Source organism: Perissodus microlepis, chromosome 3 (assembly GCF_051167445.1).
Source record: "Perissodus microlepis isolate ML-2025 ecotype Zambia chromosome 3, ASM5116744v1, whole genome shotgun sequence".
Classification (NCBI taxonomy): domain Eukaryota; kingdom Metazoa; phylum Chordata; class Actinopteri; order Cichliformes; family Cichlidae; genus Perissodus; species Perissodus microlepis.
Window position 1 is genome coordinate 51,170,455 of NC_140463.1, and position 19,838 is coordinate 51,190,292.

A 19,838-nucleotide genomic window follows, 5' to 3' on the forward strand; every position below is an offset into this window, starting at 1 on the left:
GCTGGAGTCCTACAGACACTCAGCCTCTTCACTACACAAACACCTCCTACAACATCCACTCTTTCCACTCTGACTGCTGTGTTTGTGGAAACACTCCAACACACACCGCTTCACATACCAACATAGAAATGTGTGTGAAAAAGAGCTGAGCTGATATTAAACATGAGGATTTATTCAAAAATACAGAGTCAGGAACAACATCTAGACACACATTACCTCTCAGCAGCAGAAGAACAGCCTTTAAAGTTTAGACCAACATCCTTCGACTCGTTGCTCTTTAAGGAAACACAGCTGGGTTCAGGTCCAGGAGATTCTGGCCTCTTATTGATCCTAAAAGAAAAACAATAAATGTAACAGCTTCATGAGATAGGAAGGAAAAACTGGAAATATTAAATTAAAGACATGATGAACAATCTCATAAAAATAATGTACTTACTCTTTGTCACATAACAGTCTTTTGTTAAAGTTTACAATAACATCCTTCGACTCGTTGCTCTTTAAGGAAACACAGCTGGGTTCAGGTCCAGGTTCTGGATCAGTTTTAGGGTTATGTCCAGCTGAGCCTGGTACGCCCCACAGCTCTGGGCTTTAAAACAACACACACAGAGGTATGAGTGTGAATAATGATGGAGCAGTGATGTGAGTGCTGAGCTGTGACATGGAGAAGAGTCAAGGACAGTTAGAGATGGTCATCTCACCTCTGAGCTTTGGTCTGGCTCTCATGTTCCCCACACAGAGTGCTTTTAGAGGGAGGGACTCCCTCCTCTCTGTCCTCACACTGATCCATGCTGCTGAAAACGTCCAGATGAACAGAATCAACTTTTTGGGGATTTACTGGATGATTGAGCATCAAGACACTTTTTAGTATTTTACTAATTTCTGAAGCATTTTACCAACTTTGTTCAAATTGGTCTGCTGTCATTTTATTGTTGACAAAAAGAGATTTTGAGTTTGACTGTTGACGTTTCCATGTGGGACTGTTGCTGCAACACCAGGATGTTACTACAGAATACACTTTATATTGTGTGCACTTGGATGTTAGTCCAGTGGTCCTAAACTGACACACCTGCACCTGCATTCATTCTGACCAGATTTTAACCCAACAGTTTTTCATACTTAATACATCAGACATAAACTCTGCAGCTGTCATTGTGTGCAGTGGGACACTGTGTCCTATGAGTGTTATACTACAATAAACAGAGCCTGACCGCGGGCATAAAGAGGGCAAAAACCCACTTATGCTCTAAAGATGAAGTTCTGTTTCTCTTCAAATGACCCTCAGAGCATGTGGAGGGTCATTAAACGCATCACAGATTACCTCAAGAACAACAGGCTGAAGAACATAAAAACAAACGCAGAGTTTCTGTCTGATGGTTTGAACATGAAACAGGAATTATTGAGCAAAAACGGCCAGTTTACTAATTTATGACCTAGCATCAGCGCATTCACCTACAATACACGAATGAATATCACCAGTTAAACTGAAAAAGGAAAAAACCTGCACACAAATACGACAGCAGACTAGGGGTGGGTTTTTATAATCAATTTATCGATTCTGGTTTGGATAATGTGAAATCGATTCGGTAAAATCCTGAATCGATTTTTTAATATAAATTTATTTTGGCCAAAACGCCAGAATCTCAGGTCAAACGTCACAAAATTTCAAGAACCACCAAACAGGTAAAACAGTAAATGAGAGCAGGAACACGGATTCTGCACAAAGACGTAAACACAAAGCGCGGAGCCGCCGACGCATCAGAATCAGTGAGATGTGACTTTCTCACCTGACGGCACAGACACGGTCGCTCGCTGAAAGCCGTCAGCTCGCTGATTCTGATGTTTCGGCGGGTCCGCGCTTTGTGTTTATGCCCTTTTTGCGCTGATTCTGAAGCTGCAGGTTTTATCTCTCTCCAAACAATATTGAGTAAACCAGCAGCAAAAGAAGATCCAAACTACGAAAATACATAAACATCGTCATGAATTCCCTCTGATTGTTTTGCTGCCACCAGGATAAAATCACACTTCATGCACAGCTCTCTCTCTCTCTCTCTCTGTACTTCAAGAACAGTTTCCCATCTAAAAATCTGTTTTCTGCATTATTCGCTTGCTTGTTACGCACAAGTCTACCGTTCTTACAGCCTGTCGGCTGCTGTTTTTTTTTTTTTCCTTTTACTTACTTCCGGAAAGAAAACCTAATTTCTGCCGTTCAATACTGAACAAATTTAAACTTTTTAAAATTATGCAAAATGCAAAACGCTCAGCCGTGTCTCTAATAAAACTGCTGTAAAGTAGTGATGGGTCGTTTACGAACGAAATGGCTCTTAGAGCCGGCTCCTTATCGCGAGCCATCACGTGGGTTTTTTTTTTCTCTCTCTCTCTCTCTCTCGCACTTTTTTTCTGCTTCACTCTGCACGTGAGCCTTGTGCTTTACGCTGGGCAGAGGGGGGAGGGGCGGTAGTTACACTCGCAGTAGCACAGGAACAGAGCCAGAGGGAGAGACAGAGAAAGAGAGCCAGGGACAACAACGTCACATTAGAAAGGTAGAATAATAATAAAGGATAAAGGATTCAGAAAGTTTATTCATGCAGGTCCATATGACAGAGAATATGCATGTTCTTTTTGTTTTCATATTATAATTTATATTTAATTGTGTTGTGGTTTGCAGTGTTTTGTGTTGTTTCACTTTAAATTTGTAAAAGGAAAAAGCTGAAAATTTAAATAGTTAAAAGTTGAAATGTGAATAGTTGATTTTTGTATTATATGATTTATTTATTACATTTTATGTCGAGTGAATAAATAAAAGTATATTTACGGTGGCCCCTACAGACAAATCACGTACGAACTCTGAAGCACGTACAAACCCTGAAGCACGTACAAACTCCAAAACACGTAAAAACACGTACAAACTCCAAAACACGTAAAAACACGTACAAACTCCAAAACACGTAAAAACTCTGAAGCACATAAAAACTCAAAACACGTACAAAAGACAACAGAAGTGCTCCAGGATGCTAGGGGTAGTGTTGAGCTTTTGTTACCTAGTGGCTACACAAGCCAGCAAGTACCAACGACCGGATTTGGTGTGTGGTAGTAACAGGTAAATGAACATTTTTTTAAATTATTTGAATATATATGAGTGCTTGTGTAGAAATACAGAAACAATACACATATGCTTTCAATTGTGTAATTTAAGTGATCTAGGTAGCTCTGTTTTGGAAGTTTAGTTCATGCTAGAAATGTGTTTTGAAGTTTGTACGTGTTTTGTCTCCAGGGGCCACCGCATATATTTATATATAAACATATAAATAAAACCACTTTTTTTTACGTTAGTAATTCCTTTTGTGCATGATTTTATATTATTGTTAATAATAAATTAATTAAAGCAACAAAACAACCTGAAGAGCTGGTTAGGAGCCGAAAGAGCCGGCTCTTTTTAGTGAGCCGAGCCAAAAGAGCCGGATCTCTAAAAAGAGCCGGAAATCCCATCACTACTGTAAAGTCAGAGGTAACTGTCACGGCCCAGCGGCACGAGGAAACTCAGATGGACACAAGTGCAGAAACCAAACCGGAAGCGAGACAGTAAATGAACAAAAGGTTTATTTCCCCCCCACAATACAAACAAGCGAAAACAAAACGACGCCACCACACTAGAGGCGCGCTGTATAAACTAGGTTAACAAAGGGTGACCTAGACAACTCTAGGATGTCGCTGAACAGCTGAGGCAGAGGGGAGGTGGAGGCTGACTATGAAGTGACTGGCCGGGCATTGGTTTCAGGTGGGGAAGACAGGTGGAGCGGAAGGCCCGGATGCGGTTGAGGTGAGGGGGAGGCAGGCAAGTGAGTGGCGGGCCAGTTGGCAACATCGTACCAGCAGCAGGTGGCCCAGGTCCAGGAAAGCGGGGATGAGGGCGGTGAGGCCTCCACTCCAGGAGCTACCTATGGGATAGCAGATACTCAGGCGATGATCGATTGAGTGCGCAGGTCTTATATGCTGCCGGAATAATTGCCCACAGGTGGTCAGCCAGGGAGGAGCAACCGATCTCCGCCTAAATGAGGAGGAGTCGCTGTAGGAGACCTGCAGGTAGTGATGGCCAAATGAAGCTTTCTGAAGCACTGAAGCTTGTATTGAAAAACGGTTCATTACTCAAAGCTTTTCAACACAGTCCTGTCTGGTGACATCTGGTGGCCAAAAATATGAAGAGCCGCTTGAATCCACAAAATAAAACCAACTGCTTCATTAAGATTGCCCACTCTACTCTGGAATTCTGTCTGATATTGGGCCACTGTTGTGTTGCTTTGAACATGTATTTTTTGGTGGTTACAAAAATGTGTTTTATTTGTTTAATAAATAATTTTGACCTTGTTTAAATGCACCATGGTGTGGTCTTTCTTTGCCACACCACTCCATGTACTTAATTGCTGCAATTAACCGCTAGACGGGTATATTTATAAATAATATTATTAGGGAATTTTTCCCAGACATATTTTTGACCTGGGGGTAGAATTGATTGTTAAATGGAAAGGGAAAATGCTTATGAACTTGCAAATTAAAAACATGATGCATTTAAAGTAACCTTTTTCATTTTTATTTAAGAAGAGAATTTGTTCTAGTGTGCGATGGCCGAACCTGTTCCTTTTCGTGGAGACAATTTCTCCTGCCTTAAGGAAAATCCCTTCACATGGCACAGAAGAGGCTGGAGTGCAGAGAAACTGGTAGAGATGCTGTTATACAGTCTAACTGGGCCCCACAAACTATCAGCTAAAGAGAATAAATAAATTCAATTGCTGCACATTTGGCAGACTAACATTTTCAGATTAATTAAACAATAAAATATATATTTTTACAACATTACATGTAAAGAGTCAAGTGGAAGTTTTTCTACAGTTATTTAATGATATTTATATTATGGAAGCAGATTTTTGACATTTTACCTTTTTCCCGTTTTCAGATATAATAAACACGCACAAAACAAAAGCAAACAGCCAGAAAACAAAGCTGTAAAACCCACCCGATTGACAAAAATCAACTCAAAATTCTCCCACACAACAGAACCTCCTCTATTCCTCGCTGGCTCCAAATCTCTCAGTGGAATGATCAGTGGTTCGCTATCTGTCACCATCAAAACACTCCACAAATCCCGCGAATGATTCGCTTCCTGATAAACCATTGAATCAGATACCGAAGCAGTTAGGTTATAAATGAAGCTTCGGACGTCACTGATCACGTGACTCTGGCCAAACGAATCAAGCTTCGACACAGTGCTTCTGAAGCACTGTGTTGATTTTTTTCGACACACGCACCAGAGCTTCAGCTTCAAGCGGGCCATCACTACCTGCAGGTACCTGCCCGGACCATGACAGTAACGTCCATATGTTGATTAATGGTTTTCTTTTGTTTTTGATGTACTGCAGAATATTTTTATAAAATCCCAGACCAGGAAAATCACCTTCATGTTTTTCTGTGTTTTATCTTCAGCTACGTTGACACAAAGGCATCTGCTGTGATGCTTACACCTTTGATAAAGTCTTGTGTGTGTCAGCTTCCTTTTTATAGATACAAAAATATGTAAATCTACTGATCTGAATTATAATATTTCTGACTGTCAAAATTTCCCAGATTCAAATCGAATCGAATCTAATTGAATCGATTCGAATCGAATTGTGGATCAAATCGATTCGGGACCTTGTGAATCGGAAACGAATCGATTCTAGAAATGAGTGACGACACCCAGCCCTACAGCAGACTATAGCGAGCAGAGAAAGGCATTTTATAGATGAAATGTTGGCAGCGACTTCCGAAAAGCAACTCTTAGGACACCCCTGTCTCACTGTCAGCAGTTAATGAACATCCACCTATGGGCTCAAATTGTGGTCATAAATATTTTGTATTTGTAAATCAGGATTTGTGTGTGTAAAAAGAATTTGTGCGCAGCATAAAGGTCCTTTCACATCAGACTCAGCATGTGCTGCTAATGCTAACTGCTAACTAAAAGCCAAGTGTTGTAAAGACCCACCTTTTAGCACATCCCAGCACACCCACTCACTTCACCAGATGCACCTTGTTTAGTTCTCTCACCTTTGATTGGGTGTGGTGCTTGTCCTGAATTGCACTCACCTGTCACACATTATATAAGGACTGCATTCACTTTTGGCTCACTCTTTCTTCACTCCCACACAGGGCAGCAGCAGAGGTGAGGTTGTGTTTGGGTTTTTGATTTTATGTATTGTTTAAAGTAATGAGTAACTTAAGTCTCTGTTTTCTTTCAGCATTGGCAGTCCATGTGTGTCTTTCCTTCTTTCCTTTATTGATTTGGGAATAAAAGGAGAACCCTGTAAATGATTAGATGACTGCTTATTCTCATTCTAATCGGATGAGCCCATGATGCTGATTACTTAAACCCTGAGCCTTCCTTCCTTCATAACACCAAGGATCCAGAATTTGTTGTGCTGGCTGCTGAGCTCTGTGGGTTTTTGCAGCAGCTCTACTAGATGCACCTGCTCCTTGTCGTTTCTATCTCTGACTTTGTCCTCTACAAGAGTTTTTTTTTTTTTTTTTTTTGTTGGTTCTTCAAATGTTCAATAAAAACATGTATGCTCATTCATAACGAAGAAAGCTTTGTAACTATCCCCACTAGTGAAGACTGTCATTTCCACAACACACCAATGACATTGGCCAATCAGATGAAAGGAAGAAAAATAGGGTCGTACTTGTAACTTAAAACTTGAGTGCAGAGTTTCACACGTATTTCTTAGCTAAGTCCACACACAAATCTTTTTTACACACACACAAATTCTTTTTCCACCTACGAATCCTGATTTACAAGTACAAAATATTTATGACCACAATTTGAGCCCATACATCCACAGACTGATGGAGGCAGGAGAAGCTGCCTACAGTCATCAGTCAGTGGATCCACAGTAACATCGACTCTGAGTTCAGCTGCTGATCATCAACTAACTGTTTCTGTCTCGTTCCCAGACTCTGATCTCACATAAAACGAAGCAGATTTATGCTGAAACTAAGCTGCACGCAGCTGATGTTAGCCAGGAAAACAGTACAGACTGCTAACGTTACCTTAACATGGAGACGATCAACTGCGCCACAACATTCACGAAAGTAAAAACGACGGAAGGAAACGATCAGAGAGGCGTTTGAGGGACGTTCAGAGTCAGGAACTTCAGAAACGGATCAGGCTGGAGTTTAATTCTGTTTTCATCTTTAGAAACATCTGGAAAAAGGTTAAAAATACTTAACCAACTTAAAAAATTACAGGCAGACGTTGTTTTATTACAAGAAACCCACATGCCTGTCACAGGTTTGAATAAACTCAAAACACCTGAGTTTCCTAATGTGTTCTCAGCCTGTTATAATTCTAGACAAAGAGGAGTAGCAATTCTAATACATAAAAATATTAATTTCACAGTACTCGATACAGTTATAGATCCAGAGGGCAGATTCCTAATCGTCAAACTATCTATACTTAACCAAAAGCTAGGTATTGTAAGTATATATGGTCCAAATGTTGATGACCCCTCATTCTTCCACGGTTTTTTTAGTACACTCTCCGAACACCTAGACTGCACAATTGTTCTTGGGGGAGACCTCAACCTGGGACTAAATGAAGAAATGGATAGGCTCAATACAGCAGGAACTCAGCGTAACTGGCAGTCCACAAATATAATCAAACAGTATATGAGCGACTTTGGTCTTTGCGATGCATGGCGCTCCCTTCACCCCAACAGTAAGGAATATGCTTTCTTCTCACATGTTCATCACTCCTACTCTCGTCTGGATTATTTTCTGGTCAGCAGCTCACTGCTGAGTCACATTTCAGACACTGAGATTCATCCTATAGCTGTCAGCGATCATGCTCCTGTATCTTTAACACTAATACAGATGAATAATACTACACCAAGAAAAAACTGGAGATTTAATACATCACTGCTCAAAGACGAAGAGTTTATCAAATACTTTAAAAAAGAATGGACTCTATATTTAGGCTTTAATGACATTCCTGGAACATCAGCATCTGTCCTCTGGGAAGCAGGGAAAGCCGTGATGAGAGGTAAAATAATCTCTTTCTCATCACATAAGAAGAAAGAAGAAAACAAAAAAATTCAGGAACTAGAGAAAAACATCAAATCCTTAGAAAAAGCCTATGTGTCACACCAAGATCAAGAAATATTAAACAAAATACGCAAGACAAAACTAGAATTAAATGAAATTATTAATAAAAAGACTAAATTCTTAGTACAAAGACTTCGCCTGCAAAATTATGAACACGGTAACAAATCCGGACAATTTCTTGCTAACCAGTTAAAAATCAATAAAGAAAAAACAACTATATGTGCTGTTAAAGATTTATCTGGGAATACAATATATGATCCTAAAAAAATAAATAAAATTTTTAGGGATTTCTATGAAACTTTATATACACCACAAATAAACCCATCTAAAAACGAAATTGATCAATTTCTCGACAACATAACTCTTCCAAAATTATTAGACACCCAAGCAATGGCACTGGATTCGCCACTGACGCCAGGTGAACTCCAGGAAGCTCTGATAAGTATGCCCAATAATAAGGCTCCAGGTCCAGATGGTTTTCCAACAGATTTTTACAAAGAATTCTGGACAATTCTGGCACCAGTTTTTCACAGGATGTTGCAGGAAATCAAAGAAAATGGTAGACTACCACCAAATATGAACTCTGCAAATATCAGTCTCTTACAAAAACCAGGCAAAGACCCTGTATATCCCTCAAGCTATCGTCCAATATCCCTTATTAATGTAGACCTTAAAATAATCTGCAAAGCTCTCTCAAAGAGATTAGAGAAAATAACCCCCCTTTTAATTCATCCTGACCAAACTGGTTTTATAAAAGGTAGGCACTCATCAACAAATACACGTAGATTACTTAATTTAATAGACTACTCATGCAGTAAAAACACTGAAACCATAATATTTTCTTTAGATGCAGAAAAAGCATTTGACAGAGTTAACTGGAAATTTCTATTTGCAACTTTACATAAATTTGGTTTTGGACCCTGTTTCATTAACTGGTTAAAAATATTATATAACTCCCCAACAGCTTGTGTCAGAACAAATGACCAAACATCCTCCCGCTTCTCTCTTCTGAGGGGCACCAGACAGGGATGCCCACTCTCCCCTTCACTGTTTGCAATTTTTATTGAGCCATTAGCAGCAGCAATTAGACAGGCTACAACAATTAAGGGCATAAAATGTAAGAATAAAGAACATAAAATCAGCCTTTATGCAGATGATGTGTTACTTTTTCTCCAAAACTCACAAACCAATATCTCTGGGGTAATTGCATTGATAAATTCCTTCTCAAGTGTCTCAGATTATTAAATTAACTGGTCGAAATCAACAGTTCTTCCGATTAATTGCTCCTTCCATAATTCTTCTCCTTCCCCACTGCAATGTGGAAATATAAAATATTTAGGTATTAATGTCTCTCCTAAACTTTCAGAATTAACTAAATTAAACCACATCCCACTTTTAAAGACAGTAGAAGGCGACCTGGCTAGATGGAAATCTTTACCCATATCACTCATGGGAAGGGTCGCCGCTATAAAAATGATGATCTTGCCAAAAATAAACTATTTATTTTCAATGATCCCAAATAAGCCATCACAAGATTAGTTCAGATCTCTAGACTCGTATATTTCTAAATTCCTTTGGAAAGATAAACCCCCACGTATCAGCTTAAAAACACTACAAAGGACCAAGGATAAAGGAGGATTAGATCTGCCTAACTTTAATCACTATTTTTTAGCCAACAGGCTTCAGTTCATCTCTAGATGGTTTAAACACACCCTCTTAGATGAACCTTGGATAGATGTAGAACAGGCACTATGTAATAACCTAGAAATTTCAGACCTACCATTTATCAGCTCAAACATCAAATGACATGAATGCTTTAAAAGCATCAATATTAGCTCTTCTCTGACAGCATGGTGGGAGTTTCTAAAAATGACAGAGTCTTCATTAATCCCATGCAAACGTACACCTATCTGGAACAACCCGGACATATTACAAAACAATAATATGATAAACTTTTCAGATTCGAGTTGCAAAGGAATTAAATACTTGGAACATATATTGGAAGGAACAGACTTTATTTCGTTTGACAGACTAGTTATACAATATGGGATCAACAAGAAACGATTTTTGGAATATCAACAAATTAAATCCATAGTAAAAAAGAAATTTAATCCCAGTGAAGCTGAATTACAAACACCACCAAGTGTGGTACAATTTCTTAGTCTAAAACCCCCCAAATTATTGTCTAAAATATACAGAACACTTTCTTAAATAGATGAATCAATATCCCTTCCTATTGCAAAATGGGAAGCAGATTTATCAATCAACTTAGACCCAAACCTTTGGTCTCAGATATGCTTAAAAACCTTTCAATGAATCAGAAATCCCAGTTTGCAATTAATACAATACAAAATATTACACAGAGTGCACTATACTGGTCATAGGATGTTCAAGATGGGCTATACGCCTTCCAACAACTGCTCACACTGCACAGCAAATACACCGGACAATTACATCCACGCGCTTTGGTTCTGTCCACCAGTTCAGAAATTTTGGCGTGAGATATGTGAAGACTTATCAAAGTGTCTGAAATGTAACATTCCAGCCTCCCCTTTAGTATGCTTGCTGGGCAACTTGGATGAGGTCACTGCAGAAATAAACACAGCCCACGTTGTTTTTACGGCCCTATGCATTGCCAAGAAAATGGTCCTCATTAACTGGAAAAATAAAAATAATCTTAATTCTAACCAATATAAAAACCATCTAATAGATCACATTAGTCTTGATACAACCTCTGCCATCACATTTGATCAATCCCTTTGGGCTCCTTTGATCGGCTTCATCACCTAGTGGGGGTGGGGGGTCATGGTTTGGTCCTGCCTTCGCTATTGTGGTTGATATGGGGGTAGGGACGGCCTTAGGGTGTCTGGGGAGTCCCTAGGGACGTTTCCCTAGGGGGCCTAACCTGGGGGCTGTGGCCATGACCTGGTTAGGAGCTCTGGGGGCTCTTGGATGGTGTTTTCCCTGTGGCTGCGTACAGCGGAGATGGGGGAGGGTCTGTGCTGGCGGACGTTGGTTACTGGCCTGGTAGCCTGGCTGCCCCTGGGAGGGTCCGGGACGGGCGTGGAGGCTTGGGGGTCTGGGGGTGCTCCGCCCCCCGGTCTGGGGTGCTGGCCGGGCCTTGGGGGCTTGGGTCCTGGCTGTTGTGTCGCCGGAGCAGTGGGCGGGTGGGTGCAGGGGGGCTCAGCCCCAGTGCAGGGGACCTCTGGTGCATCGGCCCAACTAGGGGGCTCTCTAACTGGTGGGGAGGTTGTTACATCTTTGCAGGTGGTCTCCTCACCACAGGAGCTCACTCTGCAGGTGGGGGGAGAGATATAGGAGAGGGGGAGAATGAACTCAACCTGGGTGTCTATTGTCTTGTGTAGTTTGGGAGATGATTGGATGATGGGGTGGGTGCAGTTTTCTCTGGGGTGGAGTCGGGTGGGCTGCCCCGGGCTCTGTGGGGCTGGGCAGTGCTGCTGCTGCGGGCCCCGGTCCGGATGGGCCTGGGCCCCCTTGCCCTGGTGGGTTCCAGAGCGTGGGGTGCCTACTGGGGTCAGCGGGGGAGCTGGCCCCAGGGAGGGGCCGCTTGCCCCTCCCTTTCTTCCCTCCCCATCCTCAGCTGCCTCCCTATTCCCGCTCTACCACACCCACCCACACACGCAGGGCTTGGGGTGCAGGTATGTCACCAGGGTGCAGGGGAGGCACTCCCCCTCTGTCCCCTTCTGGCCGCCTGTGCCTCAATTTTATTCTGCAACCTAGACATCCACATTACTCACACTCTCACATAACACATACATATAGGGCCTTGGGGGTGGGCACGTTTTACAGCATCCAGAGGATGGTCGTTGTACTCCAACCCACCTCTGGCGCTGGTGCCCTACCCTCAATTTTAAATGCATTTAGACACTGAGGGTTTTCGGGAGGAGCCGTGCTGCTCTCTGAGAGGAAGCTAGTACCATGCTCTCCTGAGTTTTAAATGCACTTTAGAACAGCACACAACAACATTACATATGAGCGGGCGTAGGGAGGTTTGAGGTCTTCACTCACCCCGGTTCTGTTAGCCGTCAGGGCTGGGGGGCTGGGAGGAGGTGCTGGCCGTCAGACTGGGGTCTGGGATGCGGGGCCTCCCTGCTACTGCAGATAAGGAGGTGGTCCGCTTGCCTCCACCCCAGAGAGAAGGGTTACATCTCCTGGGTCTAGGTGCGGCTTGCCCCTCTGGGGTCGGGGGTACCTGGACCTGGGATATAGAGTATGTTTGGGGAGTGCGACTGTCTGTGCAGTGTCTATTTGTGTCTGTCTACACGTTGGGTGAGTGCCGAGTATTTGGTTGTGCATACGGGGGTGGGAATGCACGTCTGTGTCCGCGTGTACCTGTTTGTCTGTGTCTATATGTCAGGTTGGGTCTTAGACTCAACCTCTCTGGGTACATCTCAGGCCCTCTAAAGTACGGAGGCCTATCTCCCCTCACCACACTCCCTGCCGGTGGCTGATGCCCTCAGACGATGGTGTGTTGGTGGTCCTTGTCATCTGGGGCTGGGCGCTCATGTATGTACCGGCTCACTCCTGGTGGCCGATTGGCGGGGCCGGGTGCCTGTGGCCTGGCTGGGCTCCTTCCGGGGGGTGGGATGCCCTCAGGCCTCTGGCCTCTGGGCCTGAAGCTCGGTCCTCTCTGGCACAGCTGGCTGCCGGCAGAGCCCGCGGGCACGCCACTGCAACCCCCTCTGGCCTCTGCTCCGTAGCTGCGGGGTGACCTCTCGTTTGGGGCTCTACTCAGCTCTTCTCAGGAGGGTGGCACGGTTCCCCCCCCTTTGGTGGTCCTCCTCGGGTCCTTGTACTCTGGGGCCTCTGGATATCTGGGGCCTGGATCTCCTCCATACCTGCTTCATACCCTGGTGGACGGGGCTATGGCTCCCCACACTCCCTAGCAGATCGTTACATGGAGAAACCTTTGGAATACAAGCATGCTGATCCACACAGGTATGCACACAGGTGTACACACGGGTGTACACAGACGCGGACTACACCTTTCTTGGCTGCTGCCTCAAAGCACATTGTGCGCTGTCTATCTTGCGTGCTGCACAATATCGTTTATTATTTAGTATCTACTGTTATCTACTGCTAGCTAGTTTATTGTGATGGTGCTGTTTTTATTATGTTGCTCTTTGTTGTTTGCTTTCTCTGCTGTTTTTTTTCTCCATACAGGTGATCCAGGCGTTTTGTTTGTTTGTTTGTTTGTTTTTTCCTTTCTTCCCCCCCTTCTCACCGTCTTTTCTCCCCTTTGGTTTTCTTTCTCTCCCTCTCTTTCTTTCATTCTTTCTCCCTGTCCTATCCCCCAGTCACGTCTGTCCCGTTTGTAAAAAAAAAAAAAAAAAAAAAAAAAGAAACATCTGGAAATAGTTATAAAAATGCTGCGTAATAAAGAAAAATAGTGTAGATTAGTTTGAGTTGTGTTTAGCTGAGCTGTGTCTTTAATCAAATCTAAACTGAAGAGTTCATTTTGTGGAGGAGCAGCAAGACTTTCAGTGTTACTCTCAGGAGAAAGCCTCCCAAATGTCTGTTGTCTTAATAGTGGAATTATCTGGAAAATGAACCAGTTCTTATAAGCTGCTTTTCAATATGAGCAGTCAAAGCATTTTATACAGCGTGCTTCATTCACACAAGCACTTCTTTTTCTAACAATGACACTATGATGGATGCATCGGAGAGGAAGTCGGGGTTCCATATCTTGCCCAAGGATACCGTGGCGTGCAGACTGGAGCAGCCAGGGATCAAACCTCCAACCTTCCAGTTAGTAATTCTACCTGCTGAGCTACAGTCTGTACTTCCTGAACAACACACCCTCCTTTTGTTTCTTTGTTTCCAGTAGCAACCAGGACCATAATGAACCCTGACTCCAACAGACACTCAGGATCCACCTGCCCAGTAAGTCACCCGCTAACTGTAACTATCAGAGCCCTGACCTTCTACAGAGACGACCCCCCCCCTCCCACACACACACACACACACACACACACACACCCCTTATACAAATATTAAAAAGTCTGTAACAAGATGAATTGGATCAGATTAAAGCATACTGTGCTGCCTGTCTGCACTCTACATGGACATCGTGACCTTCATGTCATTCAGATTCACTTCCTTCATGTGCCTCAACATTTAACTCTGTTAATAAACAGACCACAAAAAAAATTCCAAAACTTTGTTATAAAAACAAAAATGCTCTGTTTAAATAACTTTTAATGAGCCTTATAAAATAAACACAGTTTAAAAACATCTAGCTAGTAAATAGGGCTGGGTATTGTCACTGATTTCTAGAATCGATTCGATTCCGATTCAATTCAATTCGATTTAAATCTGGGAAATTTTGCCTCAGACAGTCAGAAATATTATAATTCAGGTCATGCATCAGTACATTTCTATACTTTTATATCTATAAAAAGAAATCTGACACTCGCAAGACTTTATCAAAGGTGTGAGCATCACAGCAGATGCCTTTGTGTCAAAGTAGCTGAGGATAAAACAGAAAAACATGAAGGTTTTCCTGGCATGGGATTTTATAAAAATATTCTGCAGTACATAAAAAAAGAAAGAAAACCATTAATCAACATATGAACATTATCTCTGAAGTTACAGCGGTTTTATTAGAGACACGGCTAAGCGTTTTGCATTTTGCATAATTTTAAAAAGTTTACATTTGTTCAGTATTGAACGGCAGAATCTAGGTTTTCTTTTCGGAAGTAAGTAAAAGAAAGAAAAAAAAAAACAGCGGCCGACAGCCAGGGGCGGATCTAGAAGGGTCGCATGGGGTGGCAAGTGCCACCCTAAAATGATCCCTTGCCACCCCAAGTGCCACCCCAGTTTTGCATATGACAGTGTTGTTTATTAAAATAAGATAGCATTAACAGTTTGAGCGTAGTGACAGTCAATACTGAATATAAATGCTAAAACTGAACATATTGCATAGTGTCGTCCCCCCCTCCACCATTAACAAATGGTTCAGCCCATAGCAGGACCCAAGCGATGTTTATGATTGTGCCAGAGCACATTTTGAACAACACCATGGGAATTTCGCTTTTTACACAGGTGGTTGGATACACTCCGGAAATGGAAGGAAGGTGAGTGTTATTAACCATCTGTGGTCCACGGACACTGCATCTCCAAATCACATGACTGATGTAAGCTGACATAGCAACAAGCTGCAGCTGCTGAGTCTCTATTTCAGCCCACATTGAAAGTTCGGACTTCAAAGTTTTTTAATTTTAATTACAGGCCAGTAAATCCAGATTTATGATAATATATATATATAAGCCACGCTTTTTTCTAAATACTGTCGTCACGTTTTTGTGTGTGTGTTTTTTTTATAGCGTTTTGTAAGGACAGCGCGAAAACAGTAAAGAAAGAAAAAAAGCCACCTCTTTCTTATTGGTGGAAAAATGTACCATGTCGACCAATTAAAAAAAATAAGTCAACACGTGGGATTTGATTGTTTAGGGGAAACTTTTGGGAGTGACGGTAACTGTTTAAGGTCTTTGTGTGATTTCAGATCAGTAATAGTACTATTAATAGTAATAGTAGTACTAATGCAGTATGTCAGTGAAAAAAACAACTAAATTCAGTTGAGCTGAAAAGATACCAAACAAGGCAAGGGGGGAAAAATAAAATGAAACAATCTGATGGTGAAATACAAACGTAAACTCAAAAGGAGTCAAAAATGGCCGGTTGTATTTCAGACCTCAGAAGGTTAATCCAACAAAACATGAAAAATTAGGTTTAAATTTTTGTTCATGACAGTGCAGATTTCTGACATTTTGTGTAATTTAACATGTAACAATGTGATTGTTTTCTAACAAAAAACAGTGAAACTTAAGTTAGATTTGTGTTTGTAAATTAACTGCCCCATGTTGTGTAGCTTTCTGGATTTTATACTTATTGGGCTACATATTTATTTATCATACAGGCTATACAGTACATAACATCAAAACTCACATGTTTTATGTAACTAAAGTGTTTAATTACCGTATTTTCCAGACTACAAAGCGCACCTGAATATTAGCCGCACAAGCTAAAATCAGGGGAAAATCCTGTTTTGTACATACATTAGCCGCACCTGACTAAAAGCCGCAGGTGTTTCAATGTTGACTTATCATATGTAAGAGAATATGCACAAAGGGAATTGTCAGGAAAGAGATGGCTGTTTGGAGACACATCACTGTTATTAATATTTTGAAAAACAAGTTATGGGTACATATTTGCATAACTTTTTAGGGTATATGTACAAGTACCGGTAATTACAAGTACGAAACATGTACTGTGCTTCATAAACGAGTAACAAATGTAGTACATAACAATAACCTACAGCACACCAGAAAAATACCTTTTAGGCTCAGGTACAGCGACACGGCTTTAACAAGAAGAAAAGTCAGTCATTCACCACCATCTTTCTCTTCTTCCTGCGCACTAAAACCACCAAAGTCCTCTTCTCCAGTGTAAGAAACGAACAGGCTCAGGATGGCTTCATCATCCACTCTCCGCTTCTCTCCTTCGTTGTCACTTTCAAAACCAAAGAAATCCTCGTTGTCAGTGTCAGAGTCGAACACCCTCTGAAGGGCCGTGGCGGTGTCCTCCTCTCCATCATGCAGCAGTCCAGCCCTTCGAAATCCGTTGGTGATCATGGATGTTTTCACACTTTTCCACGCTGTCAGAATCCACTGGTGGAGTTGAGCATAACTTGCTTTTCGCAAGTTTATCGCCGCTCGTCATCCACGCCTCCCGCTGAACGCGTAGCACTACTTTGAAGTTTGTTTTTCGCGCTACTTCGTACGGCACTACGTTGCCTGGCGGACAGACATGTGACCAACATACCACTCTTGAACCCCGATACTGTGTGTCTGATCACATGCCCTTCCGCCAGGCAACGTAGTGCCGTACAACAGCGGAACAAACAAAACAAATCCTCTTACGATATCACAAAAATCATGGACAATTACGGTATGTGGGCTACAGACAATAATTAAGTTGTAGACTATATTTATATGAAAAACGTGTATACTTACTGCATTTGAATCATTTTAACCATATGTAACCACCTGCACATGTGTTTGGGGGAAAAAAGGGGCTTCGATTTTGCCACCCCATTTGATTTCTTTGCCACCCTCATGCCACCTTAAGAAAATTTCTCTAGATCCGCCCCTGCCGACAGCGCTGTAAGAACAGTAGACTTGTGCATAACAAGCAAGCGAATAATGCAGAAAACAGATTTTTAGACAGGAAACTGTTCTTGAAGTACAGAGAGAGAGAGAGAGAGAGCTGTGCATGAAGTGTGATTTTATCCTGGTGGCAGCAAAACAATCAGAGGGAATTCATGACGATGTTTATGTGAAGCGAAGTTTGGATCTTCTTTTGCTGCTGGTTTACTCAATATTGTTTGGAGAGAGATAAAACCTGCAGCTTCAGAATCAGCGCAAAAAGGGCGTAAACACAAAGCACGGACCCGCCGAAACATCAGAATCAGCGAGCTGTCGGCTTTCAGCTCGTGTCCGTGCAGTCAGGTGAGAAAGTCACATCTCACTGATTCTGATGCGTCGGCGGCTCCGCGCTTTGTGTTTACGTCTTTGTGCAGAATCCGTGTTCCTGCTCTCATTTACTGTTTTAGCTGTTTGGTGGTTCTTGAAATTTTGTGACGTTTAACCTGAGATTCTGGCGTTTTGGCCAAAATAAATTCGATTCAGGATTTTAATGAATCGATATCACGTCAAGCCAGAATCGATTTTAATCGATAAATCGATTATCAAAACCCATCCCTACTACTAAATCAAGGGTAGCCTGAACTTAAAGTCACACTGAACACAAGTGTCCCTGCTCTCAGATACAAAATATGCCTTTAAAAGTTAAGAGTAATGAAATCAGCAGTTCTGATTCTATAATTTGTAGTATGACACACCACTTGTGCATTTTTGTTGTTTTGATTTACATACGTTGATATTCTGCTGTAAACAACTAATGAGAACATTTTATAAAAGCTTTGAGTGTCCATCAGGATCCTGTAGAAACAGCTTCCATGTCAAAGATCAATATTCTGAATTCTGTTTAGAAAGAAAAACATTTCTAGAAAATTCTCTAAAGAATTCAACATCTGTTTTCTTTTCTACTATTTTTTTAAACGTCCCTCTAGCACAGATTTCTTTAGCCACATGTCTTTCTGTGTCTTCCATACAAACATTAAACGTGCAAACACTCAACACAGCAACACTGAAAGCATTTGATTGTAAATTTCATTCAAATCAAACTTCAAATCTCTTTTTCTCTCTGAAAGAAAGTGACAGCCGACTGAGTCAAAGGCAGAAACCTTATTTAAACACCAAATATTCACCGGCTTCACTTCCTGATCCAGGATTCAAAGAGGACGTTGCACTTACTCAGCTTCTTCCCGTGAACGTCTTCACTCTGCAGCTCTGCTGTCTGGACCAGGTCTGTGTAGAAACAGAGACAATCTTCTGCTTCATCAGTCCTCTGTGTCTGCAGGCTGAAGTCACATTAAACACTTCACACCAGCAAAGAGTCTGAAACTCACAGGTCAAAGGTCAGCTGCTGCACCTTGTGTGATATTGTTTGATCAATAATTAACCTGCAGCAGGTTTCTGCTCCAACTCCAACACACTGAACAACCCTGAGAACAAATCAGATGATGTGGGTGTGTCTGCAAGCTTCAATAGTATTAAACACCTCACACCAGCAATGAGTCTGAAGCTCGCAGGTTAAAGGTCAAAGGTCAGCTGCCACACTGTATATAACATTTCAATATGTATACAACCTGACTGTGGGCGTGTGTGCAGCCATAAACAGTTTAAACATTAAACACTGAACCATAAAAGAAGCTTAAGCTGCAGCTCACAGGTCAAAGCTCAGCTGCTGCAGCCAGTTATGACTTTACATAAATCATCATGTTTTCCCTCTCAGCACTTGGGCTGTTTTGACTCAGCTACACGATGGGAAATGGCCAATGGTTCCACAGCTGTTCTTGTTCACAGCATCATCCAGTTAGAGAGGAAACTGTATAATGCAATGATGATGTTCCAGCGTCACGCTGCAGTTGTTGCTCCTCCTCCATATGCTTACCTGCCACAGTTTAACTCCGCCTCTTAAACAGTCATGTCACCTGATCTGAATGTTTTGTTGTACGATGATGTTATCTTGCTGTTGACGAGGAGGGCGAGAAAAACTAGTTTGTCCTGCAGATGGCGATCTTGCACCGTGTTCAGAGAGCCAACACTTTGATGATGCTGGTCTACTCAACTTACTTTTAGCCTGGGTTGGACTATAAATGAGCAGCTTCCACTCTGGTTTCACTGTTAAACACACTTGTTTGATTTCACTTGTAAAAGTTGGAAAATAAATATTAAATTATTTGTTGGTACATTTTTTTTAAGGGTCAAATATCTTGCTTCATTTGTTAAGGTGGAGAAATGAATCAGGTTAAAATAGTGGTCCTTTAAATCAGTGCAGATGTATAATGTAATTTAAAATGTTGATAATGCTTGTAGTGGGCTTGTAATGTAAATGTGGTCTGATTAAATGTGACATTAATGGTGACGCTGCATAAAACCTGATAAAACAGTTCTAGTAGTGGGTCTGTGTGATCAGCATCAGTGGGTTAAACACACACACACACATATTCAAGCACATGCATATACACACACATACATGAGAAGGTCTGGTTTCTTCGCCAGTTT

At 41.8% G+C, this 19,838-nt stretch overlaps 1 protein-coding gene across 8 annotated transcripts in view; it reads right to left on the reverse strand.

Annotated features, from left to right (window-relative positions):
- The window catches only part of LOC146391817 (protein NLRC3-like), a 94,253-nt gene extending 87,154 nt beyond the window's left edge, over positions 1-7,099 (reverse strand). For 6 of the 8 annotated variants that reach the window (XM_084915775.1, XM_084915810.1, XM_084915760.1 and 3 more), the window contains exons 1-3: positions 699-865; positions 437-586; positions 217-330 (exon numbers count right to left, since the gene is read on the reverse strand). In XM_084915775.1, coding sequence (XP_084771901.1) covers positions 217-330; positions 437-586; positions 699-850 — 416 coding nt within the window. In that variant the 5' untranslated portion in view covers positions 851-865. Of the gene's footprint in view, positions 1-216; positions 331-436; positions 587-698; positions 866-7,074 lie in introns of those variants that run through there. The other 2 variants (XM_084915783.1, XM_084915793.1) reach the window with 2 other exon arrangements.
- Between the last annotated feature and the right edge of the window lie 12,739 nt (positions 7,100-19,838).